The 17,446-nt window shown below is 47.9% G+C and overlaps 1 protein-coding gene across 1 annotated transcript in view; it reads right to left on the bottom strand.

Annotated features, from left to right (window-relative positions):
* Window positions 1-934: 934 nt before the first annotated feature.
* The window catches only part of NKD1 (NKD inhibitor of WNT signaling pathway 1), a 217,858-nt gene continuing 201,346 nt past the window's right edge, over window positions 935-17,446 (bottom strand). The window contains exons 7-10 of the mRNA XM_060254353.1: window positions 8,556-8,703; window positions 7,952-8,036; window positions 4,383-4,513; window positions 935-2,178 (exon numbers count right to left, since the gene is read on the bottom strand). Coding sequence (XP_060110336.1) covers window positions 1,604-2,178; window positions 4,383-4,513; window positions 7,952-8,036; window positions 8,556-8,703 — 939 coding nt within the window. The 3' untranslated portion in view covers window positions 935-1,603. The remainder of the gene's footprint in view (window positions 2,179-4,382; window positions 4,514-7,951; window positions 8,037-8,555; window positions 8,704-17,446) is intronic.

The following is a 17,446-nucleotide window of genomic DNA, read 5'->3' as shown; positions in this document are numbered from 1 at the left end:
CATAAACTGGAATAAAGCTCATCTGGTACGCCCACTCCTTTCTCTGAGGCTTACCTCACTCTTCTGGTGGGAGGTATTTTTTACACCAGTGGTGTAGAGTGGCCAGGACCCCTGCCCACAATGCCCAGAATGATTTCTGGGGGTGGGGCCTGGACAGGGTTTCATCTGGCCCTGAAGTGATGTCACTTCCAGATGTTCTAGGAATTCCATCAAATATCCAGGGCTTGAATTCAGCAGGAGTTCACAGGAGCACCACTCCTGAACCTCCAGCCAGGGTCTGCATGCAGTGGGGACTTCTCTCCCCGCTGCACACAGATCCTGGGGCATATGCAAATGAGATACATTACTGAGCTCCTGCGTCTTTTTCTTTCTACAAAAGGACCCCTGCAAATATCTATGGTAAAAACCATAAATACTGGGGGAGGGGAATATTCCTAGACTATAACCTGAGAGATAAAGCACTTGTAAACAATCTGTCGATGGAAACGGTTAGATTTTTAGGGATGTATAAATGTTAAATCTGTATATTTTACATTGGTTTTGTACATTCTATCATTTATCGCAGATGGATTGTAAAGGCCTATTGCCATATACAATCAGTTTGTTCTCTCTTTCTACAGCACGTCTTGGTCAAGCGCCACTCTCAGTCTTTTTTACTGCCATGAATACTATCGGTGGTGGTCATGTAGCATGGTGGCAGGAAATTAGCTGCTGGAAGCAGACACTTGGTGTGCCTATCTTGGTGCACTGCTTAAACAGTTTTCTGACACGTGTCAAGCAGTAAAGTAAAAGAACAGATATGTTAAAATATCACTAGATATATATCAATCAGGCCATAAATGCATCAGTTAGGGGAAACAAAAAACAAAGAACCGGAACGTAAAACCAGAAAACTTGGAACTTTAAAAAAAAAAAAGTCAGGAAAAATGTAGCTGTGTTGACAAAGTTAATAGTATTGTGAATATTAAGATATAGCTTGTAAAGAGGTGAGGAGCACAACATAAACAGGTTACGTGAATGCATTGGAGTTTAAAAAAAAACAAAAACCCACACCCTCCTTGTAGCACAGTACAATCAATTGGAAGTTCTGCATTAGACTAGAGGTAGCAGCTGTTTTGTATTCCCGGAGTCCAGAACCTTGGAATGTTGTTCCCCTGACGACAGGCTCCCTGCACTGAGCCGACACGTGGCTGGGCCAGATGCCGAACCACATCGCCGGTAGCATCTTTTCCGGTACCACAGAGGAAGGGATCATTCCCCGAAGTGCATGAATGGCCTGTATTCAGACCCAGCTCCTTAGAATAACAATTGGCTGTTTGTGGTTGCGCACGGTGTGTTTCTTTCTTTTTATACAAGCCAACTCGAAAATAAAAACCCACAAGTTATTAAAGTAAGAGATACAGGTCCACGTAATATAAATAGTGTTAGATTATTATTATTATTATTATTAGTGTTTTTAAGTCCTAACATAGGTACTAGTGAAATATTAACGGTGTGGCAACAACGTCAATTAAGAACGACGCCTTCTTGTGGGAGAACTGCTTCACAGGGCTTCCTTCATACGGGATGATCCCAATTGGACGAGGGAGGGGGGGGTCTGGGCTCATGTCTGGTAGAAGTGATGGTAGTGATGATGGTGCTCGTGGTGATGGTGGTGTTCGTGCCGCTGGATCATCTGTCCGACTTGGCCTTCGTACAAGATGACGGCGGGAAGGTCTCTGACGTGCTCTTTCTCCACCACTGTCCCCGGGGCCTGGAAGGTTTTGCACATTTGGTGAGCCTCCTTGGCCCTCTGCTTGTGTTTCTTGTAAGTCTGCTGAGACTGCATGGGGAGATAAGGAAGGTTTTGGCCGACCCGTGCCGTAGGGGAAGTTATCGGGATAGACGTTCCGGGAACCGGTTTACTCCTTACGGCCCTTCCCACATGAATGGAAGCTGCATTTTTGCTCTGGGACTTGGGTGATTTCACAAAGTGCCTGTTTGCATCCTGACTCCGCAGCCTATGTTGGATTTCCGCCAGCTTGGCATAGGACGCTTCCATTAAACTGACGTGGCCAGGGTCTGCTGCTGTTGACTTCCGCTGGTGAGCATGGAAGATTTCTGGTTCGTGAGAACGGGATCTAGTTTGATTTGCCACTCGGACGGGCGGGTCATGTTTCTGAGCAGCAGGTGGAGATCCTAAAAAAACAGAAGAGGCGCTAGTCATATTCTAGTTGTGTGGGGAGAGGGGAAGATGATGACAAAATCAAATATAATGGAGTTTAAAAAGCATTCAATCCATTGATTCTTTCATGCACAAAATGGATGCCATCTAAAAACGAAAGAAAGTAGACGTCTACCCAGTGCCAGCTCTAAACCACATGTCACCCGCTCACCCCCCCCCCCAGCTCATCACGACAACACTGAGCCCTACTACCAGCTTCTCGCAGCCACGTCTACATGTTTTGTGAAGAGACTGATGGAGGAGGCTTCTCCTTCCTCCTTTCCAGAACAGGAAGTGAGGAGGCAGGAAGTGAGGAGGGAGCGAAGTCTCCTCCATCTGTCTCTTCACAAAATGCACAGAAGTGACTGCGAGAAGCCAGCAGTAGGGCTCAGCGTTGTCACAGCAAGCTCGGGAGGGAGGGGGCAGCGGGAGTGCGGCAGAGGGGAGGGGGGCAAATGTGGTTGCCTTGGGCACCAGGAAAGGGGGGGGGGAGCCCAATTAAGCGCCCCTCCCGGCGCCCTAGGCAACCGCCTAGTTTGCCTAATAGATGAGCTGGCCCAGCTTCTACCGATCGGCTGTAGTGTTCAACGTAATTTTAAATTCTGTCATGGATAAGGTTTAGTAAAACAGTTTTCCAGATGGAAACATCATTCTGGTTTTGAACTTGGAAAACCTTTAGAATGGAACTCATTTTTTGTTCTCCTTTCATAAAGGTAGTTTACAGAACTGGATGCCAAATCATGTTAACTAGACTTGCACCCTAGATCTTAAAGTATTTTTTTACAAAAAAAGAAATGCAATCCAAACTACATACAATGCATACAACACACACACACACACAGCTTACAACAAGAAGAAATTGGATTTATACCCTGCCCTTCACTTGGGAGTCTCCGAGTGGATTACAATCTCCTTTCCCTTCCCCTCCCCACAACAGACACCCTGTGAAGTGTGTGGAGCTGAGAGAGCTCTGACAGAAACTGCTCTTGAGAGGAACAGCTGTGACAGACTTATGACTGACCCAAGGTCACTTCAACAACTGCATGTAGAGGAATGGGGAATCAAATCAGGTTCTCCCAGGAAAGAGTCCATGGACTTAACCATTACGCCAAACTGGCTCTCCCAACTGTGAGGCAGGCTAGAAGAAAGCTGGTTTTACACCCCACCCTTCACTACCGAGAGGAGTCTTGGAGCAGCTTACAATCACCTTCCCTTCCTCTCCGCAGAACAGACACCCTGTGAGGTAGGCAGGGCTGAGCGAGCTGTGACTGACCCAAGGTCACCCAGCTGGCTTTATGCGGAGGAGTGAGGAACCAAACCCTATTCTCTAGATTAGAGTCTGTCCAGGGCTTTTTTTTTTGTAGTGGAGACTCCTTTGCATATTAGGCCACACACCCCTGATGTAGCCAATCCTCCAAGAGCTTATAACAGGGCCTACTGTAAACTCTTGGAAGATTGGCTACATCAGGCGTGTGTGGCCTAATATTAAAAGGAGTTCTTGCTACAAAAAACCCCCCGAGTCCATCACTCTCTAACCACCACACCAAAGTGATTGAGAGAGCAACTGGCCCCATGTATCTAGCTGTATCCGAAGAAGGGAGCAATGATTCATGAAAGCTCATCCCCTGCCACAAATTGTGTTAATCTTTAAGATGCTACTGGACTCTTGCTCTTTTCTACTGCTGCAGAAAGATGAACATGGCTCCCCATCATGAATGACCTCTGGTCATTCAACAACCTTCAGACCCCTGGCAGAAAAGGGATTCCAACTTTGGTTTCCTAGCCCAGTACTCTAACCCAGGAATGGCCAAACTGTGGCTCGGGAGCCACATGCGACTCTTTCACACATATTATGTGGCTCCCAGAGGTCAAGGAACTTAATGCAGACTTACTCTCAAGTGTTCCCTGTGCTGGTCTTATGGGGACTGTTATTCCCAACTTTTGTTCTTTAAAAAGTCTCCTCCTAACATGGTCATGTTATACTGTGCATACATATGTATTTTATCTTTCTGTGCAAAGAAAGTATTAAGAGTTTTCATAAAGACGTGTGTGTGTAATATTTGTTCGTGTCTTGCGGCTCTCAAATGTCTGATGTTTATTCTGCGTGCTTCTTAGGTTAAGCAAGTTTGGCCACCCCTGTTCTAACCCCAACACCACACTGACCAGTCTGACATACTACCTGGTCCAAATTTTGAAGTATAGTTTTCTATTCCTGCAAGATCCAAATAGTGGTTTCTCCTCTCGATATTTTCATCGACGCAATGACGATAGCATCCGTTCTGTTCAGACTTGATATCGGCGTGGTGGTATCTGCGGGCCGGAAGGCAAACGGCGAAGTATTAAGCACACCGAAACCAATGCGTTCCTTTACTGAGCACATGACTTGTAAGATCCAAACCATTGAAAAGATAAGCTCAGTTGCTGAATGAAAACCTGCATATATATGTGTGGTTCACCGGAGTCATTTTGTAGAAAAATAGATGGTGGAGCTCATTAGCATATGCCACCCTCCCCACCAGCCAAAAGCAACCCGATGCAAGCAACCTTGTGGTGACATCATGCTTATTACAGTGCTATCCTATCGTTATTACCATCGTATAAGGTGGGCCTACAACTGGTTATCGATATGCTGTGCCCTGTCCGCCGGTGGTGCATTTTATTTATTTTTTTACTGCTAATTTAAAATTGGTGTTTTAACTTTGATATGTAGGTTTTTATTGTTATTTTTATATGTTTTTATATATATTTTATATATATGAGCCCGTTTACGGGAAAAGGCAGAATATAAGCCTATTAAATAAAAAACTAAATAAAAGGAGAGCCCCGAACGAGTGAGGCCTGCTTGGGCTGGCTAGAGATCCAGCCAGTCCAAGCAGGCCTTGCTCGCTTGGGGCTCTCCTTGCCCCTCCCCCCCCCAGTCAAAAGGCCAGCAAGCCACTTGCCACCCCAAATCACACAAGAAGTGGAGAAAGGGTGGGGCAGGCTTCTCCAGGGGTTAATGAGGGCTGCTGGTGGCATGGCAAAACTCCTGGTAGCTGGCTGGCTGCCCACTCTCCTAATCCAGGGATTCTTATGCAGCTGCACCTACTGTTCAATGGACAAGGTAGGTAGGTGGGGAGGACAAGGAGGAGGGGCTGTCAAAAAGATTCAGGAGCTACATGCTCCTGTGAGCTCCTGCTGAATTTAAGGCCTGGTGGTTCATAAAAACCACACCCTGGGAGCAAGACAAAAGTTTTGGCAATGATTTAATGCAATGCCGTATTCAGGGGTAGGACATTCACTTTCCATCCACTCCTCTGTGTCACCAGTTTAAAAGTTCTCGGAGAAAAGGGCTGAAAAAAGTATCTTGAGAACTCTGTCCCCAGTTGGAATAGATAGGGCTGGAGGAGATGTACCAACCCAACGTTTAACAGACAATGACATACGGTAACCAAATATGGGGTTCCTAACACCTTGTTGAAGAAGGAATAGGTTTTACACCCCACCTTTCTCTACCTTAGGGAGTCTCAGCGGCTTACAATTGCCTTTCCCTTCCTCTCCCCACAACAGGCACCTTAAGTGAGTTGGTGGGGCCAGGAGAGTCCTGAGAGAACTGTGACAGGCCGGAAGTCACCCAGCAGGCTTCATGAGATGGGAGGAGCGGGGAATCAAACCCGTTCTCCAGATTAGCGTCTACTGCTCTTAACCATTACACCACATTGAACCACTGGGCATTTCTGGAATTTTAAGAACAGGTATTAAATACCGGAACAAAATGGCTACTATGGGGGGGGGGGGGGCTGGGTCCCTTACAAAATGTTGGGAATCCCACAATTTTTAAAAATTGGTGCTCCCTGAACACAGGGAATGCCAAATGAGCTCTTCCTGCACCCAAAGAAGTGGAGAAAAAAATCCAGAATGGCTCTTAGCTTTAGGAGAGAGATGCTTTGGGGGAGAAGCAAGTAGACACCAGGAAGGACAGCAGTGGGCATCCTGGCATCCACAGGTACCACGTTGGAGACTGCTGATCTAATAGCTCCTTTTAAAAAAGTCTACTCTGGATGGAATAATCCACATCAAACAAAAAGGGACATTATACCCCATTCATCGGGGCATTTCTGGGGGTCAGGACATTCGGTGGAAATGGCCGGCGCAGGGGAGTAGGCCAAGTAAGAAAGCCGCCTCAGGAGCCACTTGGCCTAGGGGCACCATGGTGCCCCCTCTCCTCGTGACCGCCACCCTGTGCCCAAAGATGCTCGGGCCTCCCTGCGTCCGCCTCCCCCCTTGCGCTGGAAGATGCTCAGACCTCCACACACCCGCCCGCCTCCCCCCCATGCCCAAAGACGTTCAGGCCTCCCCCACCCCCCGCTGAAGACTCACAGGCCTCCCTGTGCCCACCCGCATCCCTCCCTTGCGCCCGAAGACGCTCAGGCCTCCCCCCTGTGCCCCCCTCCCCCCTGTGCTCCTGCTTCAAAGAAGAGGGCTGGGCTGAGCGCTGGCGGAGAGCGTGTGCAGCCCGATGATGTCACTTCTGGTGATGCTATCAGGCAAGAGACCCGGGTGGGTCAGGAAACGGGCCTCTGCCTAGGAGGACCCCTAGCCCCATGTGGTTGCACAGTTCTCTCAAAGCCCGCACATGTGCTATGCTGGGGGGGAAAGGGAGAGAAAGGTTAAAATATTGAGAGGTTTAACACACACCGAGGATAGGGAGGGAGGGGAATTAGTCTTAATGCATCCAGGGCAACTACAAGCTCTGCACATGGAGCTCTTTCCTGTTCTGGGCTACACATTTATTTATAACAAAGCTTCTTTGAATACCAGTCATCAGGAGACAAGCATGATGAGAGAAGAGAATCTTAGCAAGGGGTTTTGATGATGTGGCAAGCCAAGGAATATACTGGGGCCTACTTTTCACAGGAGACCGGTTCCCATAGGGAATGATGGATAATTGTTCTGTAGGTATCTGGGGCTCTGGGAGGGGTTGTTTTTTGAGGTAGAGGCACCAAATTTTCAGCATAGTGTCCAGTGCCCCTCCTCAAAACTTTCAAAAAGATTGGGCCAGGGGGTCCATTTCTGAGAGCCCCAAAAGAGGTGTCCCTCTCCTTCGTTATTTCCAAATGGAAGGAAGGCATTTAAAAGGCGTGTGGTCCTTTTAAATGTGATGGCCAGAACTCCCTTTGGAGTTCAATCGTGCTTGTCACACCCTTGCTCCTGGCTCCACCCCCAAAGTCCCCAGATATTTCTTGAGTCGGACTTGACAATCCTAATAATTACTCGTTGAATAAAGACGTATTTCCTTTTGTCTGTCCTAAGCCTTCTTACCCACCATTTCGTTGCGTACCCCCAATTTCTCTTATGGGAGGAGGAGGAAAAGGCTTCTTCTATTCACTTCCTCCACCCCATGCCCAATTTTATAAGACACCTCTCATGTATCCTACACTTAGCTATCTTTTGTGCCAAAGATGACAGTAGCAACTGGAAGGTCTTGAATTGAACCATGGCCACAATGGGTGTGTGTGGGGAGGGGGGGAGAGAGAACAAGATGCAAAATGTATCCTGGCAGCTCCCATTGGGGTGACCCCCAGGAGGCAATGAAGCATGGCTGTGGAGGCCAAAATAACCAGCCATGCGTTCCAGGAGGGAGGTTTGTTTCCTGTAGCAGCCCGGAAGGAGTGGATATAGCTCCTTCCTGGCTGCTTCCTGGCAAGCTTTGAGTGATCGTGGGTGAAACTCAGTTGCAAAGTCCGTCAAGGCAGTCATGCTGCTTACCTGAGAGACCCTCGTTGCTTCTTCTCGCAACTCCTCAGATCCTCATTGGCTTTGCTCTCCGTTCTGTGCCTTGAACTTTGAAGATCTAGTCTCACACACACACACAAAAGAAAAATATTAATTTTCGGCCCTGACGTTTCCTGCCTCCCTCACACCAACGAGCAGCGGTCATCTCTGTTGTTGGCCCTCTGAGTTGCGAAGCCAACCAGATCAATACATCTCTTTGCAACTACATTTAGGTGGCATTAAGCCTTGGGAGAGATCTTATCAGGGTTTTTTTTTAATAGCAGGAACTCCTTTGCTAGGACACGCTCCCCTGATGTAGCCAATCCTCCTGGAGCTTACAGGAGGCCCTGTACTAGGAACCCTATAAGGTCTTTGGGGATTGGCTACATCAGGGGGCTGTGGCCGAATATGCAAAGGAGTTCCTGCTACAAAAAAAAAGCCCTGCAAAGATGTAATGTTTTCTAATGTAATCTTTGCATTCGACCTACTCGATTCATATCCGTTGCCGTTCCTATCTTTCACTGATCCTGCCTTGCGCTCTCAAGGCACTTTGAAATTAAATGCTGGACGTGAGTAACTTTCAGAATGAAACTCTTACCAGTGTGGTTCAGCAGAATGCCTTTTTTCTTCTGACTCCCGTCCGGCGCTACGGTAAGTTTCACACGTAAGGTTTTACTGGAGCTAGGGGAGTGGTTTACGGAAGCATCGACTACCTCATAGATAGTATGAAGCAAGCTGGTGATGTCCTAGAATCAAAGGAAGGCAAAGGCGTAAGAACTTGTAAATAGAACAAGGGCTTGTTTTTCTTGGCCAGACATCCTTCTTACAGCACTGTTTATTCACATTCTGTTGTTGTCAGCTACCCAGTTTGAATGTTTGTGAACATTCTGTGGCATCACGTTTACTGAACTAATGGCAGGGTTTACAGGAAATTAGGCCACGGTTAGTTACTTTGCCTGGTATCTGCATGCAATTTCTCTTACAGATACTCCTACTGAGCTACTGGATGTTTTCCTTTCAGCTATCAGAATTCAACTTTAATTCTTAAATTGTTTCCGGCAGGCAGTGATAACATCAGTATAAAACAATTCTTCAATCAATGAATTATCTGCCTCCCTTCACACAGGACTGCCAGCCATACCGGCTCTAAAGCTTCCACTAATTTACTGGTTACCTGTGTCCATTCAGTACCTCCTGGATTAATTCTGGATAGCTATGAACACACAAAATACCTAAGCCCGGCTTTGTTAAAAGGCTGAACCTGCCAATTAAGAGCTAATGCTAGCGTAAAGAGACACATTTACATGCCGGTTGTGAATTAATCCTGTGAAATGGGAAATGGTATGTAAAAGAGGGGGGAGGGGGTTGATATTTACGTAACTTTTGCAGGGATGATTGTGTGAGTATATCCAACAGAAATTAAGTTGCTGCTCGTACAGTCATACCTAGCAGAAATGCGGAGCATGAATACTGCTTAGCAGGGGTCATTTCGTAGCCGGAGCTCCTTTGCATATTAGGCCACGCCCTCTGATGTAGCCAATCCTCCAAGAGCTTCCAGGGCTCTTTTTTGTAAGCTCTTGGAGGAATGGCTACACCAGGGGTGTGTGGCCTAATATGCAAAGGAGCTCCTGCTACGAAATGGGCCCTGCTGCTTAGCATTTATCCAGCACTTTCAAGCATTTGAACCACTTCAACGACAGTATTTGAATGTTGTCTTCACAACCACCCTTGTAAAGCAAGTAGGGTTGCCAACCTCCAGGTGGCAGCTGGAGATCTCCCGCTATTACAACTGATCTCCGGGTAACAGAGATCTGTTCTCCTGGAGAAAATGGCCACTTTGGAAGGTGGACTCTATGGCATTAGTCCCTCTCCTATCCAAACCTGTTGGACTCAGGCTCCGCCCCCATAATCTCGAGGTATTTCCCAACCGAGAGCTGGTAACCCTGAAGGTAAATGTTATCCTTGTATTGCAAGATGGGGAGACTCCATCTTGCCTTAGACCAGCGATACACGCTCAGTGGTTTGTGAGCCACACATGGCTCGAAGGAGGAGGAGGAGATTGGATTTATACCCCCGCCTTTCACTCCCCGCCAGAGTGGCTTACAATCTCTTTTCCCGTCCTTTCTCCACAACAGACACCCTGTAAGGTGCTGTAGGTGGGGCTGAGAGAGCTCTGAGAGAACTGCTTGTCATAGAGCAGCTCTGAGAGAACTGGGATTGACATGTGGAGGAGTGGGGAATCAAATAGGCTCTCCCAGATTAGAGTTTGCACACTGAACGACTGCACCAAACTGGCTCTTTTGACATGCCACTCATAGCTCTTCTAAGTGCTGTTCCCCAATGGGGAACCTACTCCATGTTTTGTCTAGTGGGGCTTCTGGTTGGCAGGTGGTTCCAACTTGGAAACAACTGCTGTCAGAGGAATGGGTAAGCCACAAGCCAGTTTGGTGTATTGGTTAAATGCGCGAACTCTTACCTGGGAGAACCAGGTTTGATCCCCCACTTCTCCGCTTGCAGCTGCTGGAATGGCTTTGGGTCAGCCATAGCTCTCTGTCAGAGCTCTCTCAGCTCCACCTACCTCACAGGGTGTCTGTTGTGAGGGAAGAAGGTAAAGGAGATTGTGAGCCACTCAGAGACTCTGAGATTCAGAGTGAAGGGCGGGGTATAAATCCAATATCTTCTTCCCTGAAGTGCAGACCTCGTCCCAGGGATGGAAACAAATGTGGCTCATTTGGCTGATGGTAATTGCGGACGTGGCTCTCCATGAGCCATGGAGTGAGTACCACTACTTTGAACAAACCAACGAGTTCAGGGATGTCCGGATCTTCTGGTAACAGCTTGGTCCCTCAAGCACTCCACTAGACTGGCTGCCATCCTTCCCAAATACTTCTTCCCGCTTATCGGCAATCAAGGGTTCAGAAAGGAATAACAAAAAGGCCAAATAGCGCTTCCCAATGACCTCTCCTACCTCTCTTCTAAAGGAACGGATACATTTTATACCAAAAACAGTAAAACTCAAAGTCAGGCCACCTCTGGCATTGAGTTATTTGACAGAACCCGGTTTTGTGCAGTGTGCTGAAAGGAAAAGTCCGAGCGACAGGCTCTCAAGGAGATAAGACTTCAGGCCTTCTAGCTTAGCACGGCAGGTTAATTAAAATCCATAAAGGTTTGAATGCCACTGCGAGCTATAATTGAAGTGAACAGGATGAGTCCAGATGTCTGTTGATGCCGAGAGAAAACACATTTGTCAGTGTCCAGTTATCCCACTGGCCCTTTTCTTCAGCCTCTGCTCCAAACGCACCAGGTGGACTTATTTTTCCCTCCCTCTTTCCCTATCAACCGAAGTCCGCTGACAGCTTATACCCACCCTCTTGACAAAAATATCAAGAAAGCCGGCGGGAAAGTCTACATCAAGGCACGAGCGCTTGATAAGTGAGAGGTGACCACCTAAGCGTTCTTCACGGCTCTTCTGTTCTCGCCCCACTCTCAAAAACCTCCCCCGGCTTATCAAAAACTCCATCAACCAAGACAGCAGCTTTTGTAACAAGACGCCAAAGCGAAAGGGCAACCCCTGTTGTGAAAAACTTGTACAGAAATGGCGGCAACCGAGGGGCGACTCATCTCCCTCTGAAACGCCAATCTGTTTTCTAACTCATTGGGCCAGAAAGTTCTCTGCTTCACAGACTGTGCTGAAATAATTTGGGCCGCGGCAATTGACTTTGTTGCTATCTGGCCGTAGGCACCTCGTCTTGCCGGAGAGCCTCAGACGGAACCAACAGTTGCCCTATGAGCTGATTGTGATGCCACATCATGCGCCCCCTCTTTCCATCATCCCAACACACACTTAGGCTGAATCCGCACTAAACTTGCTCCGTGCCAGGCTTCCGTTCCTCTCCGGAGCAAGCTAGTGATTTTGAACCAGCTGCTCCACGCCGCCATTTTGCACCGAGGCAACCCGCGATTTGCCGTGTTTTCAGGTTTACGCTGAGGCGTGGCAAATCATGGGTTGCCCCGCCGCAAAATGGCGACGCAGAGCAGCTAGCAATTGCTCCAGAGAGGAACAGAAGTGTGGAATTCAGATTGGCAGTGGCTCTCCAGGGTCTTAGGCCTTTTCCCATCATCAAGTACCTGATTAAAACAGCCCAAACACATGGTGACCCTCTGACCTAAATAATTCAGCTTTGCCTGCCCTGCAGTCATCTGAGATTGCATTCGTCAGAGTAGGGGCCACAACTGAGAGGGCCCTGATGTGATAAGCAGCAATTTTAAGCATACAGATTCTGCACACGAATGTGGTCTGCATGTCATTGGGGCCGCATGGTTCCACCCACCACAGGCATCTGCTCCATCTCCAAGACTTACAGTGTATACGGGCATCTTGTTTCCAAAAGGCCTATGTGCAAACAATGCAGAATGCCTAAATTCAAACTGCCCACATGAAAAGAAGAAAGTCTAGGAACTGACTGTGCAATTTGGAGCCAAGAAGATATTCACACAGAGATGTCTGGCGCCAGGGGTCATTTTGTAAAAAAAAAAAAAAAAAAAAGTGGCAGAGCTCATTAGCATATGCCGCTCCTCACCCTTGCAGCCAAAAGCAACTCGATGCGAGAAAGGAGATCCCCAGGTGAGCGAGGCCTGCTTGGGCTGGCTAGAGTTCCAGCCTGCCCAAACAGGCCTCGCTTGCCTGGGGCTCTCCTGGGCCACCCCACCCCCACCCCCAGTCAAAAAAGCCAGCAAGCCACCCGCTGCCCAAAATCACATAAGAAGTGGGGGAAGGGTGGTGTGGGCTTCTCCAGGGGTTAATGAGGGCTGCTGGGGGTGTGGCAAAGCCCCTGGTGGCTGCCCGCTCTCCTAATCCAGGGATTGTTATGCAGCTGCACCTACTATTCAATGGACAAGGTAGGCGGGGAGGAAGAGGGGGAGCCCTCAGAAAGGTACAGAGGCTGCGTTCCTGTGAGCTCCTGCTGAATCTGAGGTCTGGCTGGTGCAAGATTTCTGCTTGCCGGCAGGTGCCCACAATTGGTGCCAAGCACGGCTATGCCACCGAAGCAGCAGACCTGTCAAGATGCCATCTGGAGCACTCAGGCCACAAACTTGTGAAAACCAAGTTTGCAGTTCCTATTTTTTTCCAAGGTGAGAAAGTATTAACTGCTGTGCGTTTTTCACCTCGTTATGTTTTATGGAGAAAGCTACTCTCACGACCCAACTGCACCATGTTTATGGGGATTTTTCCTAATCTTGCAACACATATAGTAAGGTCGCATTCACGCAGTTTTCCGTCGGAGGCTTAGAATCCTGGCTGAATTTGTTAACCCCTGCCCCCCAGTGTTATTCCAGATAAATCTTGGGCACAGGATAATGGGGCCAGGATAATACTGTAAGCAGGGCTTTTTTTGCAACAAGAGCACCTTTGCATATTAGGTCATGCACCCCTGATGTAGCCAATCCTCCCGGAGCTTACAGTAGGCCCTGTACTAAGAGCCCTGTAAGCTCTTGGAGGATTGGCTACATCAGGGGGCTGTGGCCTCAGATGCAAAGGAGTTCCTGCTACAAAAAAAAAGCCCTGCACACCCCTGAGGTAGCCAATCCTTCAAGAGCTTACAGTAGGCCCTGTAAGAAGAGCCCTGTAAGCTCTTGGAGCAGGGGTGGCCAAACGTGCCTAATGTAACAGCCACATAGAATAAACACCAGATGTTTAAGAGCTGCAAGACATGAGCATCAGATGTTTGAGGGAGGGAGGGAGGAAGGAAATAGTTGGGATGGGGAAGAAGGGAGAAGTAGAAAGAAAGCAACTTTAACTTTGAATGCATTCTCCACGCTGTCAGCTGGCTTGCCTTGGCGAAGAGATTTAAAGTAAGTAATGCCTTCTCCAAGCTGGCTGACGGGGTGGTGAGAGCCACACAACATGTGTGAAAGAGCCACACGTGGCTCCCAAGCCACAGTTTGGCCATCCCTGTCTTGGAGGATTGGTTGCAGCAGGGGGCTGTGGCCTAATATGCAAAGGAGTTCCTGCTCCAAAAAAAAGCCCTGACTGTGTGAGCAAGGATGTCTTTTTCTTAGGCAGTTTGGCCTGCAAATGGCAACTGCTGATTGGTCCAGTTTGTTCAACATCCCATTTTAAGGCCAGCAGAAGCTTGGGAAGAGCTGCAGAAGACTAGCATTCGGTATCCACGGTGGCACATACAATCAAACTGGAACGAAACAGGAAATCGGCACAGCCCTGCGTGAGAAGGACAGTCTGCGAGTTTGTTCACCCTGTGCATTTTAAAGGCTTCTAGGTTTACATCTGGAGTGGTTTTAAATTTGCAGTTTGTGTATTTTAATCTTGAACGATGATAACTCATCCACTTGAGACTGGGTTGTGGCGCTTTTTTGCCTCCCTGCATCCGAGAAGGTACAGTGGCTTAGTGGTAGAGCATCTGCTCGGCATACAGAAAGTCCCAGGTTCAATCCCTGACATCTCCAGTTAAAAGGACTAGGCTGCAGGTGATTTGAAAGGCTTCCATCCAAGACCCTGGAGTGCTTCAGCCTGTCTGATGATGATGACATTAGATGATGATGATATTGGATTTATATCCCACTCTCTACTCAGGAGTCTCAGATCGGTCACAATCTACTTTACCTCCCCCCCTCCGCAACAGACACCCTGAGCTCTCCCGGAAGCTGCCCTTTCAAGGACAACTCCTACAAGAGCTGTGGCTGACCTAAGGCCATTCTAGCAGCTGCAAGTGGAGGAGTGGGGAATCAAACCCGGTTCTCCCAGATAAGAGTCCGCGCACTTAATCACTACACCAGACTTGACAATACTGACCCTAATGGACCAATGTTCTAATTCAGATGAAGAGGAGGAGAGGGAGATTGGATTGATACCCCACCCTTCACTCAGAGTGGCTTACATCTCATTTCTCTTCCTCTCCCCACAACAGACACCCAGTGAGATAGGTGGGGCTTGAGAGCTCTGAGAGAACTGGGATTGACCAGAGGACACCTAGCGAGCTGCATGTGGAGGAGTAGGGAATCAAGCTGGTTCTCCCGATCAGAGTCCATGCACTTAGCCACTACACCAAACCAGCTTCACCAAGACAGCTTCATGTGAGTTCATGTGCGAAAGAAAAACACTTTAAAGGAATAAACGTATAAACCAGCTGATAGTTACAACAGAAATTTCTGAGAGGGAAGCAAAGACTCTGAAAGGAAGCAGGGACAACTCTGGGGCAGTGTTCCCTCTAAGATAATAATAATAATAATAATAATAATAATAATAATAATAATAATAATAATAATAATAATAATAATAATAATAATAATAATAATAATAAATTTTATTTATATCCCGCCCTCCCCGCCTAGGCAGGCTCAGGGCGGCTAACAACATTTCAATAAGTTATACAATATAGGGTTTAAAACAATTAGGTTATACAGTAATATAAAATAACAATCTAAAACAATATAAGATGAGTTAGGGTGAGCTAGCTCACAATTTTTTAGTGTCTGGCTCGCACATTTTTCCTTAGCTCAGGAAGAATGACCTCAGAGCAAACTAATTTATGCAGTAGCTCACAACTTTAATGCCAACAGAAGATACTGGATTTATATCCCACCCTATACTCCGGATCTCAGAGTTTCAGAGCGGTCACAATCTCTTTTATCTTCCCTCCCACAACGGACACCCTGTGAGGTGGGTGGGGCTGAGAGGGCTCTCACAGCAGCTGCCCTTTCAAGGACAACTGCCGCAATAGCTTTGCCTGACCCAAGGCCATTCCGGCATCTGCAAGTGGAGGAGTGGGGAATCAAACCTGGTTCACCCAGATAAGAGTCTGCACACTTAACCACTACGCTAAACAGGCTCTCACGAAGATCACGAAGTAGAATTTTTGCTCACAAGGCTTAGAGGGAGTATTGCTCTGGGGAAGGGAGGGGCCGTGGCTCAGTGAAAGAACATCAGCTTTGTACACAGAAGATCTTGGGTTCGATCCCCGGCCACTCCAATTAAAGGACTTGGCAGTAGGTGATGCGAAAGACCTCAACCTGACACCTTGGACAGCAACTGCCCGACCGAGCAGACCATATTGACTGCGATGGACCAAAGGTCTGATTCAGTACGAGGCAGCTGCGTATATGTAGCCGAATTGGTTTTCAGGAGAAGACTTAGATTAGAGCCCAGTAGCGCTATACAGACCAGTCAGGTTTTTAAGGAATGAGCTTTATACCTTGAAAAACCTTCATCTCTAAGGTGCTAAAGGACTTGAACCTAGAGCTGAAAGGAGTCAGAGAGCTACTGCTCCCTCCAGTGTCTCTTTGACAAGACTGCTGCAGAGGTTTTGGTGATGTTACGGTGGCCACTGGGGCAATGTCACATTTCCTTCCAGGCAGCACCGACCCGAGAGTACATGGCGCCCTAGGCAGACTGGTGGCCTGCTCCTCCCCCCCTTATGGGTATAACAGAGAATCAATCTGTGGGTATTTGGGGCTGGGCGGGGGCTGTTTCTTGAGGCAGGGACACCAGATTTTCAGCATAGCATCTGGTGCCTCTATTCAACCCCCCCCCCCCCCAAAGTTTAAAAAAGATTGGACCAGGGTGTCCAATTCTATAAGCCCCAAAAGAAGGCATCTCCATCCTCCATTATTTCCAATGAAGGGAAGGTATTTAAAAGGAGCATAGATATTGGAATAGAATATTGGATTTATATCCTGCCCTCCACTCCGAATCTCAGAGTGGCTCACAATCTCCTTTATCTTCCACGCCCCCCCCCGCCCCAACAGTCACCCTGTGAGGTGGGTGGAGCTGAGAGAGCTCTCCCCAGGTGCCCTTTCAAGGACAACTCTGCAAGAGCTATGGCTGACCCAAGGCCATTCCAGAAGCTGCAAGTGAAGGAGTGGGGAATCAAGCCCGGTTCACCCAGATAAGAGTCTGTGCACTTAACCACTACGTCAAACTGGCTCACAGTCCCTTTAATTGTGACGGCCAAAACTCCCTTTGGATTCAATCGTGCTTGCCACACCCTTGCTCTTGGCTCCACCCCCCAAAGTCCCCAGATATTTCCAGAGTTGGAATTGGCAACCCTAAGAGATCTTCAGCCCCCAACTGCACCCATTAAATCCTTTTAAAGAACAAAAAAAAGGTGGAGCCACATCCCTCTTCTTTTCGAGAACTAATAATAGCAAGGGAGAATGTTGGGATGGTTTCAATTAGGGGGAGTGGAAGGGCAGCTTCCCCCCCCCCATCCTCTCTGTGTGGTCCCAATCTGAATCCAGAGTGTGTGAGTCTGTAATTAGTCTTAAAAGACTAACAGAGATCTGTGACCTCTCTGACATCTAGTTTTATCTCAAGCTGCCCCCACCTCCTGTCCTCCATTGTGACCCTACAAACTGCAGTCTACCGGTTTCTCTATCAAGCCCCCGAAAGTTCATTCTTCTTGCGTGTGGCTGGGTGACAACTCGATTTTTTTTTTAAAAAAAACCCAAGTGTTACACAACTGTTGTTCTCAA

This window comes from Heteronotia binoei, chromosome 14 (genome assembly GCF_032191835.1).
Source record: "Heteronotia binoei isolate CCM8104 ecotype False Entrance Well chromosome 14, APGP_CSIRO_Hbin_v1, whole genome shotgun sequence".
Classification (NCBI taxonomy): Eukaryota; Metazoa; Chordata; class Lepidosauria; order Squamata; family Gekkonidae; genus Heteronotia; species Heteronotia binoei.
Note: the sequence above shows the minus strand (reverse complement) of the source record. Positions and strands in the feature narration are given on the sequence as shown.